We start from the raw sequence: 27,948 nt of genomic DNA on the forward strand, positions 1-27,948 counted from the left end.
AGGCATACTTTTCGATGCAAAGAGACGAAGGAAACGCTGGCGAAGTAAATTGGGCCGTGTTGGCGTGAATTCCATCAGTGTGCCGCCGAGCATACAACTTAGAAAACCACGGCAGGATTATGACTCACCGCTAAAATAGCTCCATTTGGGGTTTTTTTTAAAGTAAGGAGTTTCATAAGTCACCACCTCGAGAAAGAGTGACATGTTATCTGAGTATACCTTTAACAAATACAACTGGAATAACTAAGGCTCATTTCTCAATTCCAATTTATTTACTGCCATTTAGAACTTTTTAAGTAACTTTTCTTCTTCTGAAAAGAAGTTTTAAAACAGAAAAACACTTCATGCTGAACACAACGTTTTGAAAATTTCAGTTATAGTCGAACCAAGTCAATTGTAAGCGTACAGATTCCATACATATATCGGTTATAACTTAAATGGTCTATAAGTTTTAGACTGAATCTTATCAAACTCAGCACTCCTTGATGCGTAGTGGACCATTCATTTTCAGACTGCAATTGCTTGCGATTGAAAAATCTTTCAGACTTAAGAATGGATAAACTACGAACGGAATCAACCGTAAGTGCTGCGTTGTAAAGACCGAATTAAATTTGATTAGGGCGACAACTAAGGAACACCATATGCAAATATTACGCTTGAAATGATTCGATCGTAACGATGTTAAAAGTTGGCAGGATAAAAATAAATATTAAAATGGAAAACTAAACGTCAGTGACTTGTATGAACGCATACGATTCAATTACCAGTGTTTAGGGAGCTAAGTACCCATAATATTTGGGGAAATATTTTTTTGCATGGAGCAGAATTTCCGAACACCTACTGACTTGAAAATATTGGTTCTGCAAGGGAGACAACGAACAAGAGGGAGTAACTGGAATGAGGATTGGATGGAGATAAATTAATTGTAAATGACAAAAAAAACAACACAAAACAAAAAAAAAACTCGGCGTGCATCCACTTGAAATGGAGGTTTGCGTCGATCGCTACGAGTTTGTAACAAGACTGGTACAGAGAAAGAACTCTCGTTAACCCCAGCCACGTTTCTATCAGTACAGTCACTTAATATCATGATCGATAAAATGTGACTTAAAACTATTTCGTTGCATTACGCTTAAAAAGTAAAATGCTATAAAAAAATATGAGGCCATACTACATCCTGAGGGGAACTCAAAATATATATCACAATTTTCTCTGTTACTTGTATACACGCGTGCGCACTTACCACTCAGTAAAAAGTATATTTACAAGCAATGCGTGACTAAGTTTTGATTACAAGTGGATAGGCATAACATTCATGGAGATGTGAGGTTAGGAAAGCCGAGCCCTTCTGTGTGCTTTCGCTTAATTTTTAAGTTTTTTCTATTATCGAACTCATTGTACACAGCGTTCATAAAGCATTCAAATCATTCTAGACCAAGCAACCAAATAACATTATTGTAGAAAGCAACAAAGGGTGAATCCACACGAAACGATTGCGTACAGTCGAGGAACTCTCCATTGAAACTGGAGCACCGTTTTTCAAATTTGATTTTCCCGGCTTTCCTCGCCCGACACCTTTCAAAACTATTCTATAGTCTTCTAGATCGTGGATACCATTCTCCACTCTATCATACGAGCAAAGCGATCGCTAGTCGTTAGAAGCAAACTGTACAAATACTGAAGACTAAATAGAAACCACGTAGCACGCTACTCAGTCTCAAGCCAAATTGAAGGAGTTTGACCAAATTAAACACAGCCAATGAAAATACACCGACAATCCTGAGACATATTGTCTCAGGGTGCGGAAAGAGCGGGAAGAGCTGGTTGGCTAAAAACACAATACCTAAAACTCATCGGTGAGGGCAAAATGAGCGGCATTCAATAACCCATCAGAAGTTTGCATTCGTAAACATGCTCCAAATGCGAGCATCTCGTATGAGACAGTCTTTACAAATTGTACAAAGACAGGTAGTCGAAAAATACATCTTATTTGATGTCCATAAAGACGAGGGAGATGACACTTAAATAACACAATAAACACATTTTCTTGTACATATGTACATTTAGAGGGATATCTCCAAATAAAATAATTTTAAAAAATATATCAATGCATCGAGCGGGACAACATGCCGACGAAGAATTCTACAAAAGCGTCTCATGAACTGACACAGGAGACTATTCAATTTAAAACGCAAAGATTTGTTTAAATATAGGCAATTCATAAACCCAAAGTAGAAAAATATAAAATATCGAATTTTGAAAAAAGCTTTCTGTTGATGTTTCGAGTAAATCCAATAGCTCCATGCTTTACTTTCAAATAACACATCTCGAAAACAAAATCTGCGCACAACATAAAAAATATAAAAAGAATTTCAATGGTGTTCGAGCAGCCATGATTCGCAAACATTTCAGGCGCACGATTGATTTTTCGCTCGTAAGCTTATAAGTAAGCACACTGTAAAAGATTATGAACAGATTTCGTTAAGACTGATCATAGATATTAAATTAGGGAAGTGTCAGTTGACAGAGGAATATCAAAACATGAGATATTTTTTTAAAAGTAGGGCAAAGTCTCTTTGGCGAATCTCCAGTGATTATGATCTTAAGCAACGATCTCGTCGCAGATCCTAATGTTCAGGAAAAGGTCAAAACTGCGGCGCCTCGCTGTCTGAATTGTCGTTGATACCATAGTTCTTTGGTGAGAATTCGACATCAGGAAAAGGTGTCGCAGCATTGAAAACCTTGCTTCAATTCTGTACCCTTAAACTGACACTTGCATTTAAGCATAAACCGAATGAAAGAAAGCTTTAACTTCCCTTTGTAAACATGCAGTACCCTAGGTTTCGAATAGTTCTGTTTCTACAAAATGAGTCTGGAGATCCTTGCCAATAAAACTTATTGCCCCAGACAGGTAACTGAGGAGCTAAAAATTCGACGCGTTAAAAGAAAGTTAAAAACAAATTTCTTCCCGACGGGCCTCTGCTCGAACCCATGCTGAAGCGTAACCTTATTTCCAGGCTCTGTTTCCACGCTCTGTTTCCAGGCTCTCTCGGGCTAGCTAAAGGACCGTCGACTTACTGCTGGGCATCATATGAGACGGGCTGGGGTAGTAATACGAAGGAGGGTCTCCTCTCTTTGAAGGACCGGACACCTTGAAAGGAAAATATGGAACAACGTTGAACTAGAGATACACGCTAACACTACCAGGTACTGAGGCCTACTCTGTAGGTTGGTGTGGTGCGCAATTGTTCCGTATAGCTTCTCTATATTTCTTTGTAAGTATGTAGAGTGAATTTGGTGTTTCATTGAGACAATACCCCACAACTAATAAGTCTGTCTATTCTCGTCACCTGTTTCCCAAATATTTCACTAATATCGGGCATTTAACCCTTTAACTTCCGTGAGTGACCAAGACATAATATCTCCTCAAAATACCAGTAAAATGTTAGGCGGACAAGTGATGAGAATAAAGAAAATGACAATTAGGGGATAATTGGTTGATGTTACACCACATTCTCCGAACTAGCATCATAGGAACTGTTTGGTAGACAGTAAGGAGAATTATGAATAAAATCTTGCTAGTAAAAGCGGTTAATGGTTAAGATCCTTACAGAGCTTCACTAAAACGATTAACAAACATTTCAGTAACACAGTGCCAACTTACAATTACTTTCCTTTTACTAAATCACATCCATTTCAAATCATTTTCACCAAACGATAAAATTTCCATATCGTTTGAATTCACTGTCAGGTAAACAGGTGAGCAAATGAAGGAAAATTATCATCCAAGAAAAAGCCTTGATTTAAACAGCCTGTAGAGAACTATATTACAATAAATGGTTTGAACACGGGGGTAACGTAATGGAGAAGTCTGATCGTCTGAGTGTTGTTCTAAGAAGGACCGCTGTGGGTGGAAGAACCCGACTATTCCCTTGACTCTGATGATGACTTTCGGTCAGGTTTTCGTAACGTTAGTCACTACTCCCGGCAGCAGTCCTTCTCAGGACTACACCCATCCGGACGATCAGACTACTCTATCACAGTGGACTGTAAGGCCATCAGTTGAGTGAATTTTCTTTCAGATTTTGCAGTTGATATGATTATAGCACTCACCACCTCGATGTAATCCGTAGCTGAGTACTTTACCGGTGAATTGTGATGATTTCGACTTGTTCCATTCAGCTGCAACGCCGCCTGATACATGACATGGCTGAAACAGGCAAATACACATATAAAAATTACGAACTTACAAAAGAGAGGCCCAGTTAGTGTTGGAAATCCCAGTATAGCAACACTAGTCACTCGCGTAGTTTTCTTTTCCTATCTTTATCGCGTCGATCTTAGCCTATATCTTTTTTTCAAAACCACAATCCTAAAGACCACCCTTGGTTTTGCGTTGCGAGGTTACACGGCTGACGTCACTTTTCCGACACCCTCCCCCCATTTGTCTCGGAGAACAAATGTCTGTCGAGAAATGAACCTTATCGCTTAGATTTTATGAACGAATCTATCATCTAGAATTTTCAATCGATTTCCTAATCACACTAATCATTGATCAATCAGTAGCCATAGTGGCAGATGTTCAGTTCATAAGTAGAATGTTCAAGCATCCGATCCGCTGTTGTCATCCAATCTGTTTCGGTTTGGTTCAAAGTTCAACCCCCTTCCTCATCGTGAGCAAGATCCTCCATACGTAATCTTGCTGCGACGGCTGCATCACGGGAAGGCCTGAACGCTGGCGCTTCAATGCGCAACTCGGTCGTTGGAGGTCTGTCGCCGTCTCCCGGTCGATCACATGACAGTTCTAACGGATACAGCTGCTGTACTGCTCGCTCTAGATGTGAGGTCCCTGTGCGCAACTTTGCTCCCCGGACAACACCGTCACGCCCTTTGATTAGTTCCGTGACGATCCCGACCTTCCATTTCCCGCGATTCTTGTCGTCCGACTTGATCAGCACGACCTCGCCCACAATAGGATTTTCGGGCTTTCCAGGATTCTTTAGACGATGGCGTTCGCGCAGCCCCTTTAAGTACTCCCCCGTCCATCGCTTCCAGACGGCCTCCTTGCATCGTCTGAGATACTTTGCTCGCTTGCGTAATTCACCGTCTTCTATGCAGTGCGGTTCCAACTCGAGTAGTGCATTTGGTTGACCAAACAACAAGGAGTGGGGGGTCAAGATCGGTAGCTGCACATCGTCCTCCACGTAACTTAAAGGTCGGTTGTTGACTGCAACCTCTACGTCTAGTATAACCTCCTCTAACTCGGTCCACGTTAGGAACCCGTTTCCAATGGTCTTCTGTAGACTTCTCTTCACCAATCCAACCATTCTCTCGAACTGCCCTCCCCACCAGGGTGCTCTGCTCAGGTTGAATTGCCACTTGATTTCTTGACGGGAGAGGAATTCGTTGAGGCGTTCGTCAGTCATCACTTGTTTCAGCCACTTAGCTGCTGCCACGAAGGTACTCCCGTTGTCTGAGTAAATCTTTTCTGGCCGCCCACGTCGGGCGATAAACCGTTTCAGGCATCGAAGGAATTCTCCCGTTTCTAGGCTGGGTAGTAGCTCAAGGTAAATACCTCTGGTCAGGCTACAGGCGTAAAGCGTTATGTAAGCTTTGCCTTCATGATTCCTCCCCTTTCTATACTTCAGTGGTCCGGCGAAATCCACTCCGACTACTTGGAACGCATTTTCTCCTTCGGTACGATCCCTTGGTAGCTGTCCTGGTGGCGGAACCGCAAACGCTGTGGCGCGGAACCGCTTGCAGCCGTTACAAGCTTTAACGACTCTTTTTGCAAGGCGACGCAACCTGGGAACCCAGTACCTTTCACGAATCTTTGCCATTGTGAGGCTCACTCCCCCGTGGAGTGTCCTGATATGTGCGTCTGCCACCATCTTCTCCGCGAACGGATGAGACTCAGGCAAGTAAATGGGATAGTCTCCCTGAATCCGCCCTCGGCATTCCAGTAACCCGTCTGCGTTTTCTTGTAGGTTCAGCTGAACACGATGATCTTCGAACCGCTCGTCTCTCTTGAATTCCACCTGTGTTCGCTTTAGCCACAGGTGTCGCTGCATCTCGATCTCCTCTGTCGTGAGTGGTCCCTTAGATCTTCTCGTCTTTTCGCTCCGTAGGTTATGTATGAATCGAGTCACCCACGCACAAACCCTTAGGGTTTTCCATAAGTTGAACTTGATCAGCAAGGCGTCTAGGATGTCTGTCTTAGCTTGTGCTACAGCGAATACGTCCCGTATCACTTTTGCTTCCGCCTGACTGTCTGGTGTGGCCGTTGTCTTAATATCGGCTGGCCATCGCTCTCGGTCTAGTAGCCACTCAGGCCCTCTCCACCATAGCTCTTCATTTTCCACGCTTCCGCTCCGACTGCCAAGGTCAGCTGGGTTGTCCTTTGTACCCACATGACGCCAGTTTACTTCTGGGTGTTGCTGGATTTTCTGCACTCGATTGCTTACGAACTGCTTGTAACTCCCTGCTCCCTTGATCCAATGTAACGCAACGCTGCTGTCCAACCAGCAAACCATATTTCCAACTGGGAAACCCTCTAATGCTTCCTTAACGTTCACAATGAGATTGGTCGCCATGTGACCGGAGACCAACTCGAGGCGGGGGATGGTGAGGCCTTGCTTCGCCAGTCTAGCTTTGGCTGCTATCAGCCCAACACTATCACCGGATGGTTGAGATATGACACCGTACACTGCCGCAGAAACGCCTTGTCCGCTTGCGTCGCCGAAACAATGTAGCTCAATGTTGCTGATCTCTTCAAAGTGTTGAGGTATGGCTCTGGGTACGGAAATGCTCACTGGTAGCTGTGCTTCCCATCTTGACCACTTGGTTCCCAGTTGACCAGGAAGTTGAGCATCCCATCCGACTTTCAAATCACATGCGTCTCGGTACAGTAGTTTTCCACTCAATGTCATAGGCGCTGCGAGCCCTAACGGGTCATACACTCTTGCTATCTTCGCTAGTATCCCTCTCTTTGTCACTTGGGTGCGGTCAGTTGGGAAATTTATTTCAATGGTATCTTGTCGCTTGTTCCATGGAAGCCCGAGAATAGATCCCCCTCCTTCTTGAGGTGCACCCAACTGTTCTTTCGCGAATGTAGTATCTTCGCTAAGAGAATCACCAGGGGACTCCACTGCCGGAACATTTGAATGCCACTTGTGCAGCTTGAATGAGGCTTGGTTAAAGACATGGGTAACGCCTGCTTTGACTTCAAGGGCAGCTTTTACGGTGGGTCCCCCGCTGATAAGGTCATCGACGTATAGACTCTTCTCTATTTCCCTCACCAGGTCCGGATTCTCGGTACGACAGGCTTCCAGGTGTTGTTTGATAACTCCCCCAAGAAGAAAGGGCGATGGGGCCAAACCAAACAGAGCTCTCGTGAATCTCAGTATTTCCACTCGCCTGGATTGCAAGTCCGTGATCCAGTGGAATCTCATGGCATCCCTGTCTTCTTCCCGTATTCGTACTTGTAAGAACGCTTGCTTGATATCACCTGTTAACGCGACTGGGTGGAAACGTGCACGGACAAGAACAGCCCAAAGCTTGTTCTGCAACGGAGGTCCCGCGTGAAGGCACTCGTTGAGAGAAGGAGCCTTCTCTGAAGCTCGGGCAGAGGCGTCGTACACGATTCGAAGTTTGGTACTCTCTGCAGCTTCTCTCACCACTGCTTTATGTGGAATATAGAACTCCTTTCCCACTGGTGGGCCTGACACTCGCTCCACTATTCCTTCGTTAAGCTGGTCTTTAATTATGGCGTCATACTTCTGGAGTATTCCGTTCTTCTCCAGTTTCCGAATGGTACTTTCCAATCGCTTCAAGCTTCCCGCTCTGTGGTTGGGCAGTGGAGGGTGGTTTCCCCTCCAGGGTAGCCCCGTCTCGTACCATCCCTCTGGCCCTCGTGTTAATTGTTCCTTGAATTCTTCATAAACATCTGCTTGATCTCCGCCTGGTGTGTCACGCAATCCTAGAACATCTAATTTGCATAGTTGTTCGTAATCTGCCGCTGTCGTCTGGGTCAAGAACATATTAGAGAGGTCAACTTCTTTACCTGGTGACATAATTGTCCATCCGAACTTTGTTAGCTCTGCAACAGGTTCGCCGGGACGTCCGATCTTTGGTATGGTTTCTGTCTTTATTTTCGCGTACTCGCTCGCACCCAGGATAATGTGGACTGGTAGCTCAGGCTTCTCGTCTCTGTCGTCCATGTATACCCCATCCAAGTAGGGATATTTCTCCAGTATCCCAGCATATCCTGGGTTGTCAAGTGATAGCAATGTACTACGGTCCACTCTGGTGACTTCCGTTTCCAATCGAAATTTTCCATCAAGGCTGCCAATCGTCACGCTATGAACTCCGATGACCTTGTTTGTTGACCCAAGCATCATCTCTATGCGCTTGAATTCTTCTCGTAGCGGTTTGTTTCCCAGGTGTTCAAGGATAGCTGACGACGCGTATGAGCTGCCTGCCCCAGTGTCTAGGAGTGCGCGGCATTTGATTCCATTTACTTCCACGACAACAACGGGATACACGACTCTCTCTGTTCCTTTGTTTTGTGCCGTCATAAATCTTCCCCTCGTTGTGTGACCGCTTGGTGGGCGATCACATATTGACGTGTGATGTCGGCGTTGACAGTTATGACACCCGCGGCTTCTACAGCTGTCTGCTCTGTGTTTGTCACTTGTACAATTAAAACACAACTGTTTTTGGCTCAGAATTCGTTTGCGGTCTCCGACCGCGACAACTTTGGTGCAATTAGCGGATGTGTGGTTCGTGTCATCGCAATAGACGCATCCGCGCATCTGTCCTCCATTTGCTTGTTGTTGGACCTGATAAGACCTTCCGCGTGGCGGCGGAACGCGGGCATTCCAGTCGTTGCGATCATTCTTCCTCTTGGACACACTCCCACCATCGCTTTCTTCTCCTTCTGAATTTATGTCTCTCCAACCTTTAATTGCCTGAATCAGTTTAGCGAAATCCCAGTCTCGCCAATCTTCGTGTCCCCGGACTAAGTCTCCCTTTATTCCTTTCAGTTTGTCTAACACCGCCCTCACATTTCCGGAGACTTCACGTAACTTCCCGAGCGTCTCTAAGCTTTGTACATTGAACAGAAGCCTTTTGTAAAACTCATTAATTTCTTTTGGACTGGCGCTTGTGATGGTAGGCAAACCCATGATGTTGTTTACATATGCATTTACAATTTCTGACGTTTTCCCGTACTCCGATTTTAGGATGGCCTTCGCCCTTTCGTACCCCTCAAGATTGAACGGGAGTCCATCTATGTCCGCTCGTACCTTTGTAACAAGGAGTTCCTTTAGATAAGCGAACTTTGTCACTGCTGACAGATCCGTCGCGTCTATTTCCGCGGAAAATTTATTCCAAAAAGAGAGCCATTGTTCGAAGGACCCATCAAACTTCGTTATTGATAGCTTTGGCAACTTTGCGTGCATTCCGGTATCGCCTGATAACCCTTTCCCTTTTTTGCTACCTAATTCTTCTGATTTTTTTTCGTAATCAAGCTTCATTTCCCATTGTGCTTTTTCAAACGCGAGTTGCTCCTCTCTCTCCTTCGCGATTGTCGCTTTCTCGCTTTCTTTTTCGGCCATTTGCGATTTTTTTTTCACCTCCCCCAAACACTTCCCAAGGTATTCGATCTCCGCGTCTACACCCTCAATAACTTTGTCTATTTCATTGCTCCATGCACATACCTCGTCCATTTGCTCACCCTTTGCAATCTTCTTCTCTTCGATCTTTAATTTGACCTCGTCCGCTTCTTTTGCTAAACACACCAACCCGTCACGGTGTCTCCCAATAGTTGTCGCGTTTGCCTTGTCCACAATGCCCTTTCCCTTTTCTTGCTTGTACGCCAAAAGCTTGAGTTTTGCGTCCAAATTCTTCTGAAGTGCCTCCAGTTCCATGTCTCGATCTCAGTCCCGTCGGAGGTGCCAGTTAGTGTTGGAAATCCCAGTATAGCAACACTAGTCACTCGCGTAGTTTTCTTTTCCTATCTTTATTCTAGTCGTCACACGCTTCGTATCGCGTCGATCTTAGCCTATATCTTTTTTTCAAAACCACAATCCTAAAGACCACCCTTGGTTTTGCGTTGCGAGGTTACACGGCTGACGTCACTTTTCCGACAAGGCTCTTCAGGATGTACACGACGCCGAAAAAAAAGCAGTTTTAAATTTGATCAACTCTAGGAGGAGTTTCTTTCCATTTTTGAAAAATTCAAAGTACGACGTAAAGGAGACAAAAAGAATGTAAAGGAAAAAAAAACTTGTCTGTCTGAAGCGCGAAAGGCGGGAGACTGGGTTTGGTTCTAATTTTGCATCTGGTTGGCTGAGAGTGTTGCGCGAGATCTTTAGACCAATTGTGAAACTCAAATAATGTAACATTTTTCGATGGGGTGTCGGAAACCAAAACCAAAGTAATCCCAGCGGCCAATAAGAAGAAAGGAAAATACCTTCAAGAGTCAATGAGAACTAAAAGAAAAATTACCAAACTGCCTAAAGCGCGGGAAAACGCAGGTGACCAAGTCGTGATTAGTGTAAGTTTTGCATCTGATTGGTTGAGAAAGTGGCGCAAGTTTTCTAGACCAATCACAGATCAAAGTAAAGCAAAATCCCGGATTACTTTCGGCACTCAATAGTCCATTTCACAGTTGCGTGCTTGGTTGCCAAGCCTTTGAACAGGAGTGAGGCTAAGGGTGACCTTGTTGTGATACAAACCTTGCTAGTTTTCAAATGTAAATTACTTTGTTGTCATGCTAACTAGATATTGGTCTCTATCACAATAAGGTCACCTTCAGCCTCACTCCAAATAAAAGGCTTGGCAACTAGGTACACAACTGTAAAATGGCCTATTGAACGTTGCTCCAGTTGCTCTCTTCACTCTAAACAATAAAAATCTTACTTAGGGATACGTCCTTGATTCCTCGTGTCGTGTATGATCACTCCGTTTGGGTACTCCACTTTCACGTACTGACCATCAGGGTTTCCATCCCTGGGTAAGGGAGCCTTTCGACTTGAAAACATTCCCTGCTGTTCTTGGCCAAACGAGGGTCGCCTCGGTGAGGAGTGGTGGCTGTTTGCACCTGTAGCAGACCCTGGTCCAGTTTGAGGGCCGCCTGAAAAAACGAAACATTGAATACCTTGACATCTTTTCTTAATTATTAGATAAGTTTAAGTTTACACACGTTTTGATTGGTTCTTACCTACGATCTATTGGAAGACAAACGCATGGATGACGTCACCTTAAACAACATTCTGTTTTTTTTTAATAATATAAAACAAATAGATTTCATGTTGCTGTGGGTCTGTAAAGAGGATGTCAAATTGTAGTTATAACACCAATGACACACTCAACTGCGCTTCGTGAGCCAACTATTTGCTTCTATCACATTTTGTCGTCATCTGCCATCTACTACTGAACGTATTAGATGATGACGTTATATACGCGCTTATTACTTAATTGATCATAGGTGAGCGCAAATTCAACAACATTAAATCATAAGCTGAATTATAAACACATTTTGACTGGTTCTTTGTTATGATCTACTGGAGGAAAGCCGTACCGATGACGTTACCATAAAAAGTTTTTTTTTCTTTTTCATTATATAAACTGAAACTGATTTCATGTTGCCGTGGGTCTATTCATTCATAGATCAGAAAGACGTCAAAATGTGGTAAAAACGTCAGTACCACATTTGCCAATGAAGCGCATCTTTCATCTACTACTGAACAGGACGCACGGCAACATAGAGCCCTTTTATAACATGTTGCCGACATTTGGCTGGAGAACTTTAACTGACTAAACTCCTGTTGTGGTCAATTAGCCAACAACAAGCTTATCTCGTAGGAAAGGTTGTGGTTATTCATCGTGGTGAATAACAATAAAAGCCAAGTCTTTCGTTTGTCTCACGATGTAGTCACGTGTGATGTAGATTGCGACGTTTCGACTGCATACTACTAGTCTTCTTCAGGCCTCAAGAAGACTAGCAGTATGCAGTCGAAACGTGGCGATCTACATCACACGTGACTACATCGTGACACAAACGAAAAACTTAGCTTTTATTAATAAGCTTACCTTAGGCGTAATCGCAAACTAGTATTCTATCCTTTGACGTGGCAAAACTATCATACAGATTATCCGAAAAGAGACGACTACACAGAATAAGAGATGTACACCTCTCCTTACACTCGATACATTTTCAATCTGTAACTCTGGAAAAATTTGTTGGAGATGCTTTAAACGTGAAATCGTGTCCTAAAACCTACAAAATTGTTACCTGCAACCTCATTCCCCCATTAAGTCTTGGATAATAGTAAAATGCAAACTCTTCTACGTTTAACCTCCTCCTCGAAACGGGATGAAAAGTAGCAAAATGCACTGAGGGTCCTTACGACTGTTCAAAATGAAGCATCTTACTTACCTGGGCCATGTTTTGGAGGTGACGCTGAATCCGGACCTAATTCTAACAACACCTGTGAGCCCTTAGGAGCTGGAGGAGCTGACATAGCTGAATACCCTGATTCACTGGACTGATATCCTAAGTGACTATGCCGGTGTTGCCGATGATGGCGATGTTTTCCACCACTTCCTTCCTTGACTCGGGCTACCGCCACTCGCGAGCGGATCACGTCCAGCGCTGGAACCATCTCCCTGCAAGTAGACAAACAAAATCGCATTAAGCTCGTATGAGTGATTAAATTAACGACCCGTTACCACGAAATCTGTTCACAAGTAAATTACATTTTTGAGAGAAAACTGAAATTAAAGGTGTCCAACGGTCTCCAAAGTGGATTCTTAGAAAATGACGACTAACCGATTTCGTGTGAACTTACTAAAACGGAAGTCTCTGAATATTATTACGCGGCAATAGGTGTGAAAATCGACTTCTTCAAAGAAACTTTGACAGCACAGGCGGAATTACATGTTGCAGCCGAGTGAAAGGGCATGAGTTCCATCAACTTCGTACGCACATTTTAACCTACTCGTTAATCTACACATAGATTTCCGACACTGAATTCGCTACATTCCACCAGGACAAGACACCCCTTTCTCCATCCAGTTGTAGAAATCGGTTCCAGTAAAACTGCCGGAAAAATCTGACGAAAAGGCAGTGGGAAGGGGGAGGGAACTGCGATGAACCATGTTAGATCCGTCTGGAAGAGCAGCCAAGCGGGCAGTCACTTCCTTCTACAGAACCGAAACAAGCGTCACCATGCAGCAACGCGAGTCAGTCTCGAACACAGATTTACTTTCTTTTTCGTTTATCTTTAGGCAATCGGTGTTGTGTACTTACGAGTCAGCATCGTCGCTTGTAACTTTACTGTGGCGATGTCTGGACGCGGACCCGTCACTTCGGGCGTCTCCCTCTGATGTCCGATGTCTATGCCGGTGATGATGATGTGATCTGAAACGAAAAATCCTCCCTCTTAGGATAAGGATTTAATGGTTTTGCACCACTTTGCTCTGTGATTAGTCTTCCGTCATTCTTTCAGCCAATGGGATAAAGACATGAAATAAAGCGACCTTAATTCTGATTTGCCGTAGTGATAACTCTAGTAATGGTTTGATGACAGTCATTGAAGAGCACCCGAAGGATGACGAATAAGGCTAAACAGGGAGGTCAAAGGTGTACAAATGAATGCAGGACAACCTTGAATCCATCAGTCTCCCTAGCAGCCATTCTTTGGAGAGTCACGCGATGCCCTCCCGAGAGAACTATCATAAAATACTCTGTCTGATTGGACGAGTCTCGCTGGACGAAATTGGTGCGAGAGCTTTCCAAGAACTGGAAAGCTCTCTGTGAGTGCTCTATTCGTAAAAAGGAATGTTGTTCGGTTGGAGGCAGCCCCTCTTTCTTGGTTGGAGCGTTGTGTGATATTCCAAAGAACGGCTGCAAAGGAGACTATGAACCTATCAAAGCCAAAAAAATACTTTTCACAGCTGCTGTGCCAAGAACAGAAGTCACTCGCCAATTTTTCTTAAAATAATAGTAATCCTGATTTCGATTGAGAAAGAACTATTGGTGATCAAGCTGACCTTTCCGCCTCAGAGCCGCTTCCTCGGTCTCTTCTACCGCTGTCACCCATATGATATGGAGCTGAATCCGACATCTTGCTAAAATCAATATTTTCTTGAGACAACCTAACAAAGGAGCAAAAACCTGGTGAGAATTTGGGACGGAGTCAACCCGTGTCTTGCCTACTTTTCAATACATCAGAGTGTTAACGCTACTTAAATGTTTGGCTCAGTCCATGGACCAATCACTTCGCTACGACAATCACTGCAAATAATACCTGACAAAGACAGGTTTATACGATTTTGCACTTCGTCTGACAAGCTTCCTACTTTGAGGAGACTTGCAAGTATCACAACACTGGCTGAAAACAAACTAGCAATAGGAAATGACCCCAGCACAAATAATCACAGAACGTTAAGTTTAGAAATAAACAATATTGTTTATATTTTTTACATCAATGTTTGTCTTCCAACGAAGCCCTCACATATCTTACCCCCAATTTTTTTGGTCAAATTTTCAATTTGGCGTCGAAAATGAATCTGGAGACTGGTTTAGCTAAGCCACGCTACGCTCTACGATTGGTCCAGAAAACTCGTGCCACCCTCTCAACCAATCACAGCAAAACTGAAGTAACTTGGTACTTGCTCACTTGCGTTTTCCCGCGCTTCGCGCAATAAACCTCGTGGTATTTTCCTTTGTTCTGATTGGCTTTTGTGATAACTTTGTAAGTGGTTTAAGGATACTCAGTGAATATGCGCCATACATGTAAACCACTGACCTGTGCCGTCTCCTTTCCTCTCGACTGTAGGACGAATCACGATCGCTTCCTGACTCAGCTGAATGATGGCCTCTATGATGGTGATGGCGACATCTGAGAGAAGAGGAATTCAAATCAAAATTGACCTACCAAAAATCTGGCTGTTATATATGATACACAATGCGTTGTCAAGCAGACAACTTTGAGGAAGGGGTCAGTGAGGATGGGCTCACCTTTCTCTAAAACCACCCCCCTCCCCCTCCGCTGCCTTCAGTATTAGATTGATTGCTAAGAGCAAGAAAAAAAAAATTGCAGAAAGTTCCCTCATTGAAATCTGCTGTAATCGTCCAGGTCTTTATTTGTATAAAATTTCTAAAATGTTTCTTACGTGTTTTTCTTTCATGGATAACAATTAAAATAGTCTTAGACGCCCTTTAAAAAAGTATTTTAATATTCACTACAATCATATTCTCTCTACGAGTATCATGATACAAAATTCAAAGCAAAAATTCAATTCCGACACCTTCTTCTTCTCCGTCTGCCTGTGTCGTCATCAGAAGAATACGCTCGCCGACTCCTGAAAACAGAACGTCAAATGAGAACAAAGCAAACAGTAAGAGTAACGAGGCTGGCTACAAAGGAAATTGAAAAAATAAGTAGAAATAAAATAAATACAGAAAATCATCACGAAGTACCTTCTCCTGGGTGTGTCTGTTTCACTGCCGCTACTTTGTCCTGCCGATCGACGGTGAGGCCTGACGGCATTAAACACCAAGAAGAACAATGGTTAACGAACAAATCGTCATTGGTAAACTTGCAGAGAGTTATTTAGTACAAGATGTAAAATACTATGTGACGAGAGAGTGTATCGGGTAAGTTGTACAACAACTCAAGCACTTAAAAATGGTTACCTTGGAAATTTGGGTGACCTCTTCACTCGGCCAGATCCTGAGCTCTTCAGAGACCGAGGGGAGTCGGGGGCTGGCGTGTACAAGCCGCTGTTGATGAACAATAAGAGTTAAAACTGTTTTCCCGTGCTCAATAATTGTCACAATGCCGACAAACTACACTGTGTGGTTTTCGTCAGAATTTTAACTCAGAATTTCCCTTTTAACAACACCGTATGACTGTTAGGTTCAACAACTTTTATATCAAAGGCAAACAAGGAAAACAATTACAGTTTAAGCTACCTGAACTTGTCATCATACCTAACAAAAAACTGCTACAAGAAGTATTACTCAGCAGCGTGCCTTCACTTTCGTCTTAAAGCCTCTAACGATTGAACTAAAGAGCGTTTTTCGATTGGGTGTCAAAAAAACCAAAACCAAAGAAATCACAAAGGCCAATCAGAACAAAAGACAGTACTACACGGAGTCGATTAGAACTCTAAACATAAGCAAAACAAAAATGTTTGAGGCGCGGGAAAACGATTGTCACAGTTGAGATGAATCTGGCATGTGATTGGTTATGATGTCGGCGTCAGTTTTCTGGACCAATCACAATCTCTCTCAAGACACCACTCTTTCGAAGTTGCTGATCCTGGCAATATGCAGGACGCTTCTTGCAAATAAACTTAGTTCAAGTGCGAACTTGGTCGTGCCAAAGACTTCTAAGATGGCGATGATCTGTCTGCAAGTCGAATCCTCCGAGAACAATCCGATTATTTCTTCATCAAACGCCAGTGACATATGCTTCAGATCTCTTTTTGTATGTGAATTTTTGAAAAGAAGAATTTCATATTTACACTCAATATTACAACCGACCCAGCTTATTCAACCAAACGGAAAGTCAAAAGTTGAGATAAGAAGAGAGAGAAAAAGTTCCCTTACCCCTGCATCTGAGCGGATTGTTCCCACGGAAGGGCCGGACCTTGATGTCCATCCACAGCTGTAGTATTACCATTTAATGAGCTTGGATCACCTTCAGTTTTAACCCTAAAAATAAAGAGATAAATAAATGTTTTGCGTACTACATAGAAGTGTTTTTATATTGAGGGGATTTAGTATTATAAACCGAACTATTGACGTAAATTGGCCACCGTAAAGAGCTTCAAGCGAATTCGAGCGAATGGAGGAACTGTAGGTTGTGTGTGTGTTTATATGCAGAAAATGGAGCTACGTTACTGGTGAGAATGTGGTGACTAGAAAACAAGAATAAGTTAGTTGAATGAAAGCGCTCGTTGGTACCGTGGGGATTAAGAGTGCCGATTTTAAAAGGTAAATTTTTGTTCTTGAGTTTTAATTTTTGCAGCCTTCCAAACTATCGAGATGTAGTTACCAACTAAGTTTATAATACTAAATCACCCTGTTACACTTTTTCACCAAAGCACCACAGTTTCTTTAGAATCGTACCCTTTTACTTTTACATTGAGAGCAGTTTAATAGAAGCAGTTCTTACCCAGTGCCATTAGAACCCGCAACTGGGACAGTTATAACTTCAGCTTGGTTGTCTGTTTGACTGAAACGTCGAATCTGAACCTGGGATGCACTAGTTGGTGTAGCTACTGAGACATTAGTTTGAACTGAAACAAATCAAAACAAACCCGCTTTAGGTTTTATCCACACACTTAACCCTAAAACCATTTTCGAGTGACTAGCACCTAACATCTCCTTACAATATCACCCCAGAATCACACATTGGGGTCATGAGAGTAAAGGAAATTATAACTACCTAAAGAATCTCTTGATTGACACACGGATTCTCCTTGTCGGTATTTTAGGAGATGTAAGGAGAACAGTATGGAGAATGTGCATACTGATGTTAGGGTGTAAAGGTTTGAACGGAAAGTTAATCTTCTTTTCATATGAATGACAACCATGCCTTTGTATCGCTTCTGCAATCACTTGCCGTCTTCAAACAAAGTTCTTGAACAACATTTGCACTGAGCAGATGTCAAGACAGAGAATTGAAATTCACATATGGCTGCGCACAGAAATTCAGTGAAATAGTCATTTGCTCTACTTCTTGTTTCCTTACAGAATCATTTCTTGGATCAAATTAAGACAACATACTTTTTTCTCCCGATTGACTGATCCGTCTTTCGTATCGTTTGCTGGGTTTTCTGAAACGCAAAAAGAAGTTATTTCAATTAAAAGTTGATTTTTTTTTTAATATCAACAAATGAACCTCTTCAAATGAGGAGAATTGAACAACATTTTTGAGCCAATCCTATGGGAACTTAACTCCTTCACTCCGAAGATCTAAATTTCTTAAACTGTAGTTGTGGCTAAAAGAATTTGTCGTCAAATCAAGGAGTATTTCCTAACTGATATTTTTCTTTCACCAACCTGAACTGTGATATATCTATTTAAAAGTCAGTAAAGGGAAAGCAAGCTTGCTGTGGAACTTAATGAATGGGTTGGTGAAATGAAAGACTATCTGTATTCCTTTTAATCAAATCTTCAAGTTCATGATATTTTGACTAACATTAAGTGACCTTCTTCAAGCACTTAGAAGTAGTGAAATGCACCAAAGCATCACCTTAGTGGTAACTCATACCGTTTCACTTGCAGATCAGGCCTTTGAATCTTCTTACCATCTTCCAATGCTTCTTTCTGTGTCCTACCACTAAAAAAATAAGCATCACAAACAGTTGTTAACCACCAAAACATAATTAAAGGTAAGAGGGTACAGTCTGCACTCAAGTCAAATAGCCAATTCAGCCATAGTTTATCCCAGTTGCTATAGCATGAAGTTACTAGAAGTATTACGACTCCCCCCTAGATGGGATGCTTGTCCAACACAGGTTAACCCCAGGCATTTCCTCAGCTTTCCTTGAAATTTCACTCATACTCATTTATACTCCTGAGTGGAGAGACACTGTGAGGGTAAAGTGTCTTGCCCAAGAAAAACAAAATGACCTGGATACATCTTGACTTGGAGTCCAGGTATCTCTGTATATCTGTATATGCAACTTCTGTTGCATTTTCTGAGTGAAAACAGCCTTTCTAGTCTATCTGGCATGGTGCAGATTGGGCCTTAAATGAAAATTCATAAAACTTCCAAAGTCATCAGTTATGAATGTAATATTGTAGAGACATAGACAATTGTACCTGTATCTGTATGAAGAACTTATCCTAAACAAACCACTATTGCGACGATGGGAGGTATTAGCTTTGTCTAACCTAGGGGGAAAAATCACATCTCACAAAGTAAACCACTTTGAAATGAGTTAACATGTCAGAAATAGGAAATTTTAGTTACAGTTTGATTACAGGTAATTATTGTTTGACTCAAGGTGTGGTCACTTTGGATGTGGATTGTGGTGATTTCGGTGCATACTGTAGGGGAGTTCCTTAGTGAATAAGGTTGACTAGCTGCTATTAACAACATAAATCATTATTCTCTGGTGCAACTAAATGGCTCTCAACAGCTGTGATTGATCTGTTCCCCTCTACAAATAGTCATTTTTTCCTAAAAAAAATTATGCATTCCTTGCTCTTTCACTGCTTTTATTACTTTTAATAAAATACTTATTTGTTCAAGATTAGTAAATTTACTGATAAAGAGAAAACTTACCGAAAAAATGCATGATGCTCCACACAGCATTTCCAAAGATGTTTGCATGCTGTCTTGGTTGGAAGATAAAACTTAAAGGTATACTCCCTTTCCTATGATAGAACACAACCCTTACATTAGTAAGTTGTCACCTTACATTATTAACTAAGTTGTTGTTAGCTATTCTTTCCATTTGAGATTACACTGCAAGGGTGCCAACTGTAGCAAATTATCATGCAATCTGTGAAATTTTGATCTCATAATTCTTTCATGTTTAACATTATGCTGAGTAAAAAGGGCCACTTTTGCACAACTCTTGGTGTCTCGGGATCTAAAGGAGATGGTCTTGTAATTCCAAGCAATGACCTAAGTTTACACTTGCTGGTAAACTTTCACAGACAATAGTTCCTTTGTGAGCTTTGTGTTCCCACAGCTGACCTCTGAGTTGTGCATAAAGAGACTTGAACAACTGCCAAGGAAATTGTGTGGAATTTAAAGGAAAACTACTCCTGCCAGTAAGGTTTTTTGGAAGGAGAAACCTTGACATGTCATCTAATTTCTTTGCTAATGTACACAGCATAATCAAATTTAACCATTTAACAACCCTTTTGACCTTTCAATAAACAAAATAGTTAATTTGTGTAATGGCTTCATGGAACTCCACTGTGATTACACCATGCCGGTATGGAGGTGTAAACATATTAATCTTAACTTTTTGAAAGAATGAACATCATTCAAGCTATTCAAGAATTCAAAGTCTTATCTTTTTACTGGGTAACCAACAAGTTTATTTCTCATATAGTCTTTGGGTTAAACATCTACCAAGAAATCTAACTAAATTGATAGAATCACTTCATAAAATATTTGTAACTTTGAAGAAGTTTATCACCTCTTTCCCCTTAACTGTCAAGTAGAACTTCTTTCCTTTAAAATCAACTTTTTCTATTTTTGACCTACAATAGAAAAGAAAAAAATATCAGTGACAGAGTATGCAAACCCCCCCCCCCCCTCCACTACCACCCAACCCTCTAAAATTCCAGTTTTGCTTTGCACTTCCAGTTTCTTAAATGAAGGTACTTAAATCACCCCTTTTCTTAAAAGCTATCTGAATTAGTAACCTTCACTAGAAGGGGAAGGTTGAATATTTCTACAAATGCATCATCAAACTAAAAGTCAGAGAGAAAAAAAAACATACTGCCCAGAGATTTCTGTTGAATACCCAAAATCCTGCAAACCAGAATTAAACTGCAATAAATCTGCAGATTAAAGTAGACACATTCCACTTACCAAAGGTAGGACCCAACTCGAGTCTTGTTCTTGTAAACAGCAACTCCAGAAGGTTTGAGGGCAATAAAATATTCTACAAAGTCCTCCCCCTTGGAGAGAAGAAGTTAATCACATTTTCAAAAGTTGAAAACTACATGTACAAGTTAAAAGAAAATGTTTCTTTTGTTGTGACACAAACATGGAAAGATTTGTCTCCATGAGGAATCAATCCTCAGACTGTTGGATTCCGTACACTGAAACTCTACCAATGAGACTCAGAGACTCTACAATGAGCTGAACCATTACAAAGTTCTTCTGTAATTCTGCATACTTTTAGAATCAACATGTGTTTAAATATATCACTTACCTTCACTGGATGCAAGTCAACTCCATACATTTCCAACCACTTGATTTTATCAAGATACATAAACTCTGCTACAGATGGAACCATATTTCTGGAGTGAAAGAAAATAATTGTATTTGATAAGGAATTCTCTCTTCTAACTGTTTTTTATTTATCAAAAAATAAGCCACAAGAATGAAGAGTTACATCAACCGAAGACAAACCTTCATGCTAATTATTTTAAATGCATATTCTCATCACCAGGTAGCTGGATAATGAATTGATATTGTATGGAGAAGTTACATCTTGATCTCTTTTAGAAGTTAGAGAGGTAACCATTTATCAAATCATTCACCAGTATAAATTCCAAGAATAAAATTCATGAACAAAATATTTTGCATCATTCAATCAAAACAATTTTAATCTTACCCAAGCTTCTTATGTCTGTGGTAAATCTTGCTCTCCAGCTCCTCAGTCTAAAAAGAAACCAAAAAGAAGGCATAACTTGTGAGAATTCACTCTTGGTGTTGTATATCCTAATATGCAAAGAGGTCAACACAAGAAACAGCAGTCTTTTGTTAAGTATCAGTACTTGCCTGATTAGGAAGAAATCTAAACTCCGATACATAGCCTATGGTGTGTTCTATGGGGTCATACTCTCCAAGTTCAGCTACAGGAAAGAAGAAATAGCTTACATTTATACCCTACCAAAAATAAAAGAAAAAATTATACTTAATCTACTACATGTACTGTTGATTTAAGGTACTCACACTGAAGACTGTATGCTGACACTTCAGCAAGAATGTTTGTTGAACATGGCAACCTAAAGAGACAACAAAACCAACAATGCAAGAGAATTGAACATCATATCAGGATCTTGCAGAGAAGTTCACTGTGATCTCTAATTTTACATCATCTCAAACTCTAGGCCTGACTTGAATAACATGTCTATCTGTGCAGAACCAATGGGTACACAAGGGAAAAAGAGGACGCAAAACAAGGAGACACCTGACATATCATGTTTCAAAAATGGAAGAGTCCTAGGAAAACAATTTAAAACCGATTATGAAAATTCTTTTGCCCTTCACTTCATTCTCAGAGTGCACTGCTATAAAAGTATAGTCCAGATATCCAAACCTATGGGATCTTTCAAGCTAATCAATTATTGGGTCCCATGAATGTTCAAGATAAGGAACTCTGCTACACATTATTATCATCAGAACATACATCAAACTGAGAAAAACATTTGAAAGAAGTGGCCTACATGTTGTGTTGTAATTTTCATACCTTCCCTGGTAGATGTCTTTCTTGACTTGCAGGAAGAACAAGTACCTGAAAATTGTAAGGAAAATGAGAAAAATATTATCAGGCTTGTAAGTAACTATGTTGTAAGAAACTTGTGACTAGTACATCTAGCTCCTTCAACTTTTTGCAGTAAATTTTGAAATCAGTCTAGTGGGGTGATACACCTATGCTGTAACTCTGTGATGAACCTCCCTTACCCTGATCAGCTTTAGATGAGAGTGGAGGAGATTTCTAAGAGACTGGAAGAGCCAAGAAGTGCATCCAGTAGCAAAGTATATAATTTATGAATCATAAAAACCCCATGAATGATATCTGCCCAGGCATCGCCATACTGCTAGTCAGTGAAATACCTATGTTTTTTCTTATCAACGTGAAAGCTTGAATCTAGACCTGTTATCAAAACTGTAACAAGGAATAAACTGGTAAAACCAGAACTAACCGGGTCAGTTCTTCATGAAGTCTACAAGGATCAGCTGCATAGAACTTGACACAAAAATACAGCAAATAAGGAGGACCAGCTGAACAAAAAAACACACACAAAATTAGAGTATGATACAAGCAAAAATTTTGGAGGAAATTTTCATCTTTAGGGGGACAGACAAATTAATTTTTATTCGACATTTTCTTTTTTTACATTCATACAGGCAAGCCGACAAAAACATTTTTTTTACCTGATCCTTGTAAGACTTGTAATACAAGAAAAGTGATACAAAAAAGAAAAGTTATGTTATTGATGTCAAATTTCTTTTTCTTGTCATATTTAAACAGAGGATCAATGACTATGCTTTATACTTCAAAACATTACACAGCAGAATCTCGTTCCGGCATCGCCTTGTAAACTTCAATTCCTTTCTTAATCACTGGTAAACGTAAATGTACAATTCTTCAGTTGGTTCTGGCCCAAACATCAAGGGCTGTAGAAAAGAGTTGCTGCAGAGTTGAGGTTCTAAAATTTGTACACCCTTCTGCCTTTGCATAGCGCAACCATGTGTGATCTCGCAACCAAGTTTTCAGGAAAGTTCGTGATTTTTTTGGTTTCCTTCGATCCTCATTTGTTTCTTCCTGATTAATACACTGTTCTTCTTCTGTATCATTTTTCTCTGATTCACTCTGGCTTTGATTCCGAGTGAAAAAGCTTTCTAATGTTCGAACACGTTTTCGATGTGACATGTTACTGCGCTTTTCACAAACATGCGAATTTTGAAGTTCAAAAGCCAACTGACGATTGGGTTTTGTCGCTGCCGTCAATCATCTTAACGGAACTCTTAGGAAACAAAATTTTACTTTCACAGGTTCAAAAGGTCATGGTTTGTGATTTGTCATTGGTAGATTTCAATCCGTTTCGTGTGTTTCTGTGTTTCAAGGTTCGTTGCTTGTGATTGTAATTATGATTGAGGGCAGCGAAAAACGTAATTGTGAAGGCAGCTTTTGAACTTTTGAGTTCGCATGTTTGTGAAAAGCGTAGTAAAGATTGCCACGTGCGTTCACCACGCTTGGTTGAGCATGAGACGTACGTGTTCAGTAAAGTGTGACTGAAACGTGACTTTAGAATGAACTTTAAACGTGCAAGAAAATATACTTTCCACGTTCTGTTTTAGCTTGCAATTTCTGAACCGAGATAAAACTCTTCGTGTGTGCTTCCTTTCGAGTTTTTTCCCTAAATTTTGAAGGGGACAAATTGTCGCCTTGAACGTTTTTTTAAGGGACAATTTCAATTGCAGTGCGCAATGGCGCGGCCTGGCTCAAACCCTGACTTTAAGATTGTTATCAATACCATTATAGTTATTACAATAATCATTATTATCATTATTATTATTATTATTATTATTATTATTATTACAACAACGATGAGACCACTGCATCAAAAGAAGAAGCATGAACTGAATAACAGGCAGGGTATACAGTGAGAATTAATTTTTTGATCTCTGATGTATAACAAACACCCCAAACAGGCACATTATTAGTACACATACATGATGCTTTACACTTACCTGTTAACTGTTTTACCACTGGTTTCAAAGGATCTAACCATCTCTGGAATAAGTTTGAAATAAAAACAAAACAACTTTTATCAATTTTTCACTATGTTTTTGAACATCTCATAGAAATTGTTTTTTAATGGTCAATTTTAGTAGTACTCTACTCTAGCAAGAGGAGGAAGGACAACAGCCCTTCACATAATAGCTTTAAAAATGAGGGGAGCAGCCAAAAGTTGAGAGTTCTTTTCTGTGGCTCTTATTATAGATCCATGGCTGAAAAAGTTCATTCCAACAAAGAAAGAACATACCGACTGGCTGTCCCGGTCAATATAGCGCAGTCCAAAATAGTCTTTTTCCAGTACATTGAGATGTATAAAGACCTTTTCTAAGACTTCCTCTCCTTTAGTCTTTTTCTGAAAAAAAAAAAAAAAAAAAAAAAAAAAAAAAAAAAAAATTTTAATAAAAAACTTTTTCTTTCAGAACTGAAATATAATCAATTACAACAAGGGCTCAATTGCATCCTTTAATTTTATAGTAACCAAAAGATAATATCATCCTCAGTGGCTTCCTCTATCCAAACTGGAATTCCCAAGTTGCAGAACAAGGCAAGACATATGTAGGATACTACTCCTGAGACTTATCACCCAAAGATATTACTTCAAGTTGACGTGACCAAACTCCCTGAGCAGACAGAGAAAGGTGAGAAAGGGTCAAGACCCTCTTAACCCTTTAACTCCCAAGATCTCATCAGTAATTCTCCTTACTGTCTTCCATACAATTCTTTAGATGTTAGTTTGGAGAATTTGGTATTGGATCAACTCATTCATATTCATATTTTTCTTTCTTCTCATCACTTGTCTGCTTGATATTGTATTGATATTGTAGGGAGAAATTCTGTCTTGGTTACTCATGGGAGTTAAAAGTTAACCCTTTACCCCTACGAATGACTAGCATCTAATTTCTCCTTACAATATCACCCCTGAACCACACATTAAGGCCACAAGAATAAAAGAAATGATCACCAACTAAAGAAGCTTTTGATTGTTAAACAAATTCTCCTTGTCAATACCATAGGCAATGTGTAGAAAAAAGGGACGGAAAATATGCCAACTGATGTTAAGGTATAAAGGGTTATGCCTTGGGACCCACATGCAGGTAACTTTGCATTTTTTCAGGTTTTCTTAACAGTTCACTAATGCCCATTTACATTCCTGTGTGAGGAAAATTCAGCAAAAGTAATGTGTCTTGTGCAAACCTCTTAAGCTAGAGGCAAGATTGCTAACCACTGCACCAGACCACTTCTCCCTGGCAGGAAGGCCCAAATACTAAATTATTAAATTTAATTAAAAATATTGAATATGAAACTCATTGATAGTGGCAGGATGCAGTAAAACCTTACCACACTCATACCAAACTCCATAACCCTCCCTCCACCACAGGACATGGATTCCAAATTGTCTGGTCCAGATTAGGACCATTTATACAGTCAGCTTATGCATAACTCAAACTGGAACACTTATATGGGCACCACTTAGTAAGCTGCCGAGGGCTTGTATAAATGGTTCACATATCATGTCTCATGGAGTTGTGCAAGCAGCCATAAAGGTGGCAAAAACATACAAGCACAATACAGGTGTGGGAAAAAAATTATGTTTGCTCAGTGTAAGTTTGCATCTTACATAGGCCACAAACAAGCTGGGACGCCATTTTACACAATGTTTTGCATCTTATTTGAGCTGCCATTAATATAGGAAATGCTCAGTAACCTTGTCTTACATAAGCTGTGGCTTGTAAAAGTGAAAAAAACAAGGTTTGTATGGTGAATTTGTGTCCTATGTTAGCCGCAGATTATTTTCCTTGTATGTATGTGACATTACAGTCATGGCTATTTACATTAAGAAATTACAGCAAAGAATAAAAATTTCCCAGAAGAGAAAATGATCTTGTGAAGATCTAAACATATCTTAATATGTGTATTTATAACTACATAACCATATATTTAATCAAGAGAGAACAAAATAAGCATGTTGCTAAAACTTTTTTCTCGGTGCTGCAGCAGGTACATTGAGTTTTTACAAACTCTTGAAAACCGAAATGTCTAATTTACTTCGTAAATTTTCTGGCCGGGAACAAAAAGAACAGCTGCAATTAACCACGCAAAAAAAATACTAAACAGTCGATTTTCAAATACAAAGCGAACAATCGTAAATTATTCAAACCATTTAGGGATCACTCGGTGATAATTAGCGTGATGCTGAATTTTTTATTTTCAGTCCACTTGATCTCACCGCTTGTTTGATTTATTCATGAATTTTAAATAATCCACGCAGGAAAAAAAATTATCAACAGGTCAACGAATTATAGTTGATCGCAGTTAGAAAGAAGTTTACGAGCCAAAGAACCGGTCGATCTCGATGTCTGAGATATTATATCTGAGAATAAAATTGATGCAGCAATATCAAAGTGTTGTTTAAAAGCGAATGGAAGGCCTAATATCTTTAAGTATCTTTTTGAAACGACAAGAAGTAGGCTTATTTATTGGTAAACGAGGAGAGTTTAATTAATTATTCTCGAGAATGTTGCTCCACCAAAGCTGAACTTATAGCTTCGGGTAAAATGGTGACGATAATAACAGATGCGAAGCTAAAGCATTCACTAAAACAAATAAAGCAACCAATTTTGCTGTAATTAGAATGTTCCCTAAGGAACACAAATCTTTTTATCACATCTGATCTTATCGAACGAGCAGCGAAATGAAATCTTTTAGTTCTAAACTTACAATAACGCACGAGATGAGATAAAGCGAACAGAATTCGAACAGTGTGAAAGGATTAACAGGACTCAGTAGAAACCCTTGATGATGTCAAAGTTAAGTATTTTGTATATCGCAAGCTCTTACAATAAATTCATTCTAGTAAACATTTGTGAAAATCATTCCCACATGCTGACAAGAATACATGCCTAAGTAACTCTCTGATCATCTATTCCCCGAATACAGCTTGATTCAGACTTTTCACCCCCGTAATTGAGGCAGAGTGTTCTCCAAGAGACCTTTTGCGTGTAGGCTAATCCAACTCCTGAACCAGGTAATTGCACGCAAAACCAATGGTATATTCGATTGAAGCTTCGATAAACCGCAAACCCGTTGCACTTTCTCCAGAGAATTGCGCTTTTAAAGATAACGCGTGTACAATAAAGTAAACAGCATCTAGTCAAAACAATTTAGAATCTCCTCCAGTGTTCTACCACAACAAGTTTTTATACTCACTTGAATTTCGACCGGGTGCTCACTCTCATCCAAAAGAAGAACATGACAAAACCATTCGGCATTGCCTCCAAGGCAAGACATATTCCAATACACTTAACCTTCACCTCATCACCTACAAATGGGTCCCTTAACTGCTGCAGTGTTTATGATGTCATGTCCGTTCACACACATTAACAGCGCATTTCAAGTACCAAGTAAAGAACTTCTCTGTTACTAATCATGCAGCTTTCGAGTGAAGCTCTCAAAAACGCTATCCTTCATAATATAACCCTGACACCTCCTTATATGGAAAATGGATTAACGCAACTTCCGTTACGAACACAAAGGCTGGAGAAGAGCAATCAAAAGATAAAAACGATACCCTTTGATAGAGTCGATTTGCTGCATTCTAAAACATAGATATTTCTCCCATTATTCATCATTTATTTCAAATTCCGAGGGACACTTAGAATGATAATCTCTTGAGATTTGCATTTTTACTATCATCCTGAAACG

The 27,948-nt window shown here is 40.5% G+C and overlaps 2 protein-coding genes across 3 annotated transcripts; both read right to left on the reverse strand.

Moving 5' to 3' along the window:
* Positions 1-1,178: 1,178 nt before the first annotated feature.
* LOC131775538 (band 4.1-like protein 4) lies at positions 1,179-27,710 on the reverse strand. Of its 2 annotated transcripts, none has more exons than XM_066165496.1 (27): positions 27,454-27,710; positions 24,494-24,598; positions 24,198-24,240; positions 22,646-22,724; positions 22,189-22,233; positions 21,672-21,724; positions 21,498-21,571; positions 21,331-21,377; positions 20,926-21,013; positions 20,580-20,668; positions 20,182-20,245; positions 19,314-19,405; positions 18,848-18,919; positions 18,294-18,362; positions 17,807-17,856; positions 17,193-17,316; positions 16,625-16,729; positions 15,707-15,793; positions 15,491-15,550; positions 15,319-15,372; positions 14,817-14,909; positions 14,059-14,163; positions 13,316-13,426; positions 12,443-12,672; positions 10,924-11,137; positions 4,147-4,210; positions 1,179-3,151 (listed from the first exon to the last, which is right to left on the reverse strand). In XM_066165496.1, the coding sequence occupies exons 1-27, from the start codon at positions 27,532-27,534 to the stop codon at positions 3,059-3,061; spliced, it is 2,391 nt and encodes a 796-aa protein (XP_066021593.1). In that variant the 5' UTR covers positions 27,535-27,710; the 3' UTR covers positions 1,179-3,058. The 2 variants fall into 2 exon arrangements, with proteins under 2 accessions (XP_066021593.1, XP_058947638.2); XM_059091655.2 differs by having other exon boundaries at positions 4,114-4,210; positions 27,454-27,709.
* LOC131769287 (uncharacterized) lies at positions 4,270-10,145 on the reverse strand. Its single transcript, XM_066165750.1, has one exon. The coding sequence runs from the start codon at positions 9,927-9,929 to the stop codon at positions 4,656-4,658; it is 5,274 nt and encodes a 1,757-aa protein (XP_066021847.1). The 5' UTR covers positions 9,930-10,145; the 3' UTR covers positions 4,270-4,655.
* Positions 27,711-27,948: the final 238 nt, after the last annotated feature.

Source organism: Pocillopora verrucosa, chromosome 4, assembly GCF_036669915.1.
Source record: "Pocillopora verrucosa isolate sample1 chromosome 4, ASM3666991v2, whole genome shotgun sequence".
Lineage (NCBI taxonomy): Eukaryota > Metazoa > Cnidaria > Anthozoa > Scleractinia > Pocilloporidae > Pocillopora > Pocillopora verrucosa.

Excerpts from the sequence above, each read along its gene's own strand:
- LOC131775538 (XM_059091655.2), bottom strand. The coding sequence starts at position 27,534 with ATGTCTTGCCTTGGAGGCAATGCCGAATGGTTTTGTCATGTTCTTCTT. Across the intron at positions 17,317-17,806 it reads CAGTCAATCGGGAGAAAAAA|TTCAAACTAATGTCTCAGTA; the intron begins GTATGTTGTCTT and ends GATTTGTTTCAG. Across the intron at positions 12,673-13,315 it reads ACAAGCGACGATGCTGACTC|GGAGATGGTTCCAGCGCTGG; the intron begins GTAAGTACACAA and ends GTCTACTTGCAG.
- LOC131769287 (XM_066165750.1), bottom strand. The coding sequence starts at position 9,929 with ATGGAACTGGAGGCACTTCAGAAGAATTTGGACGCAAAACTCAAGCTT.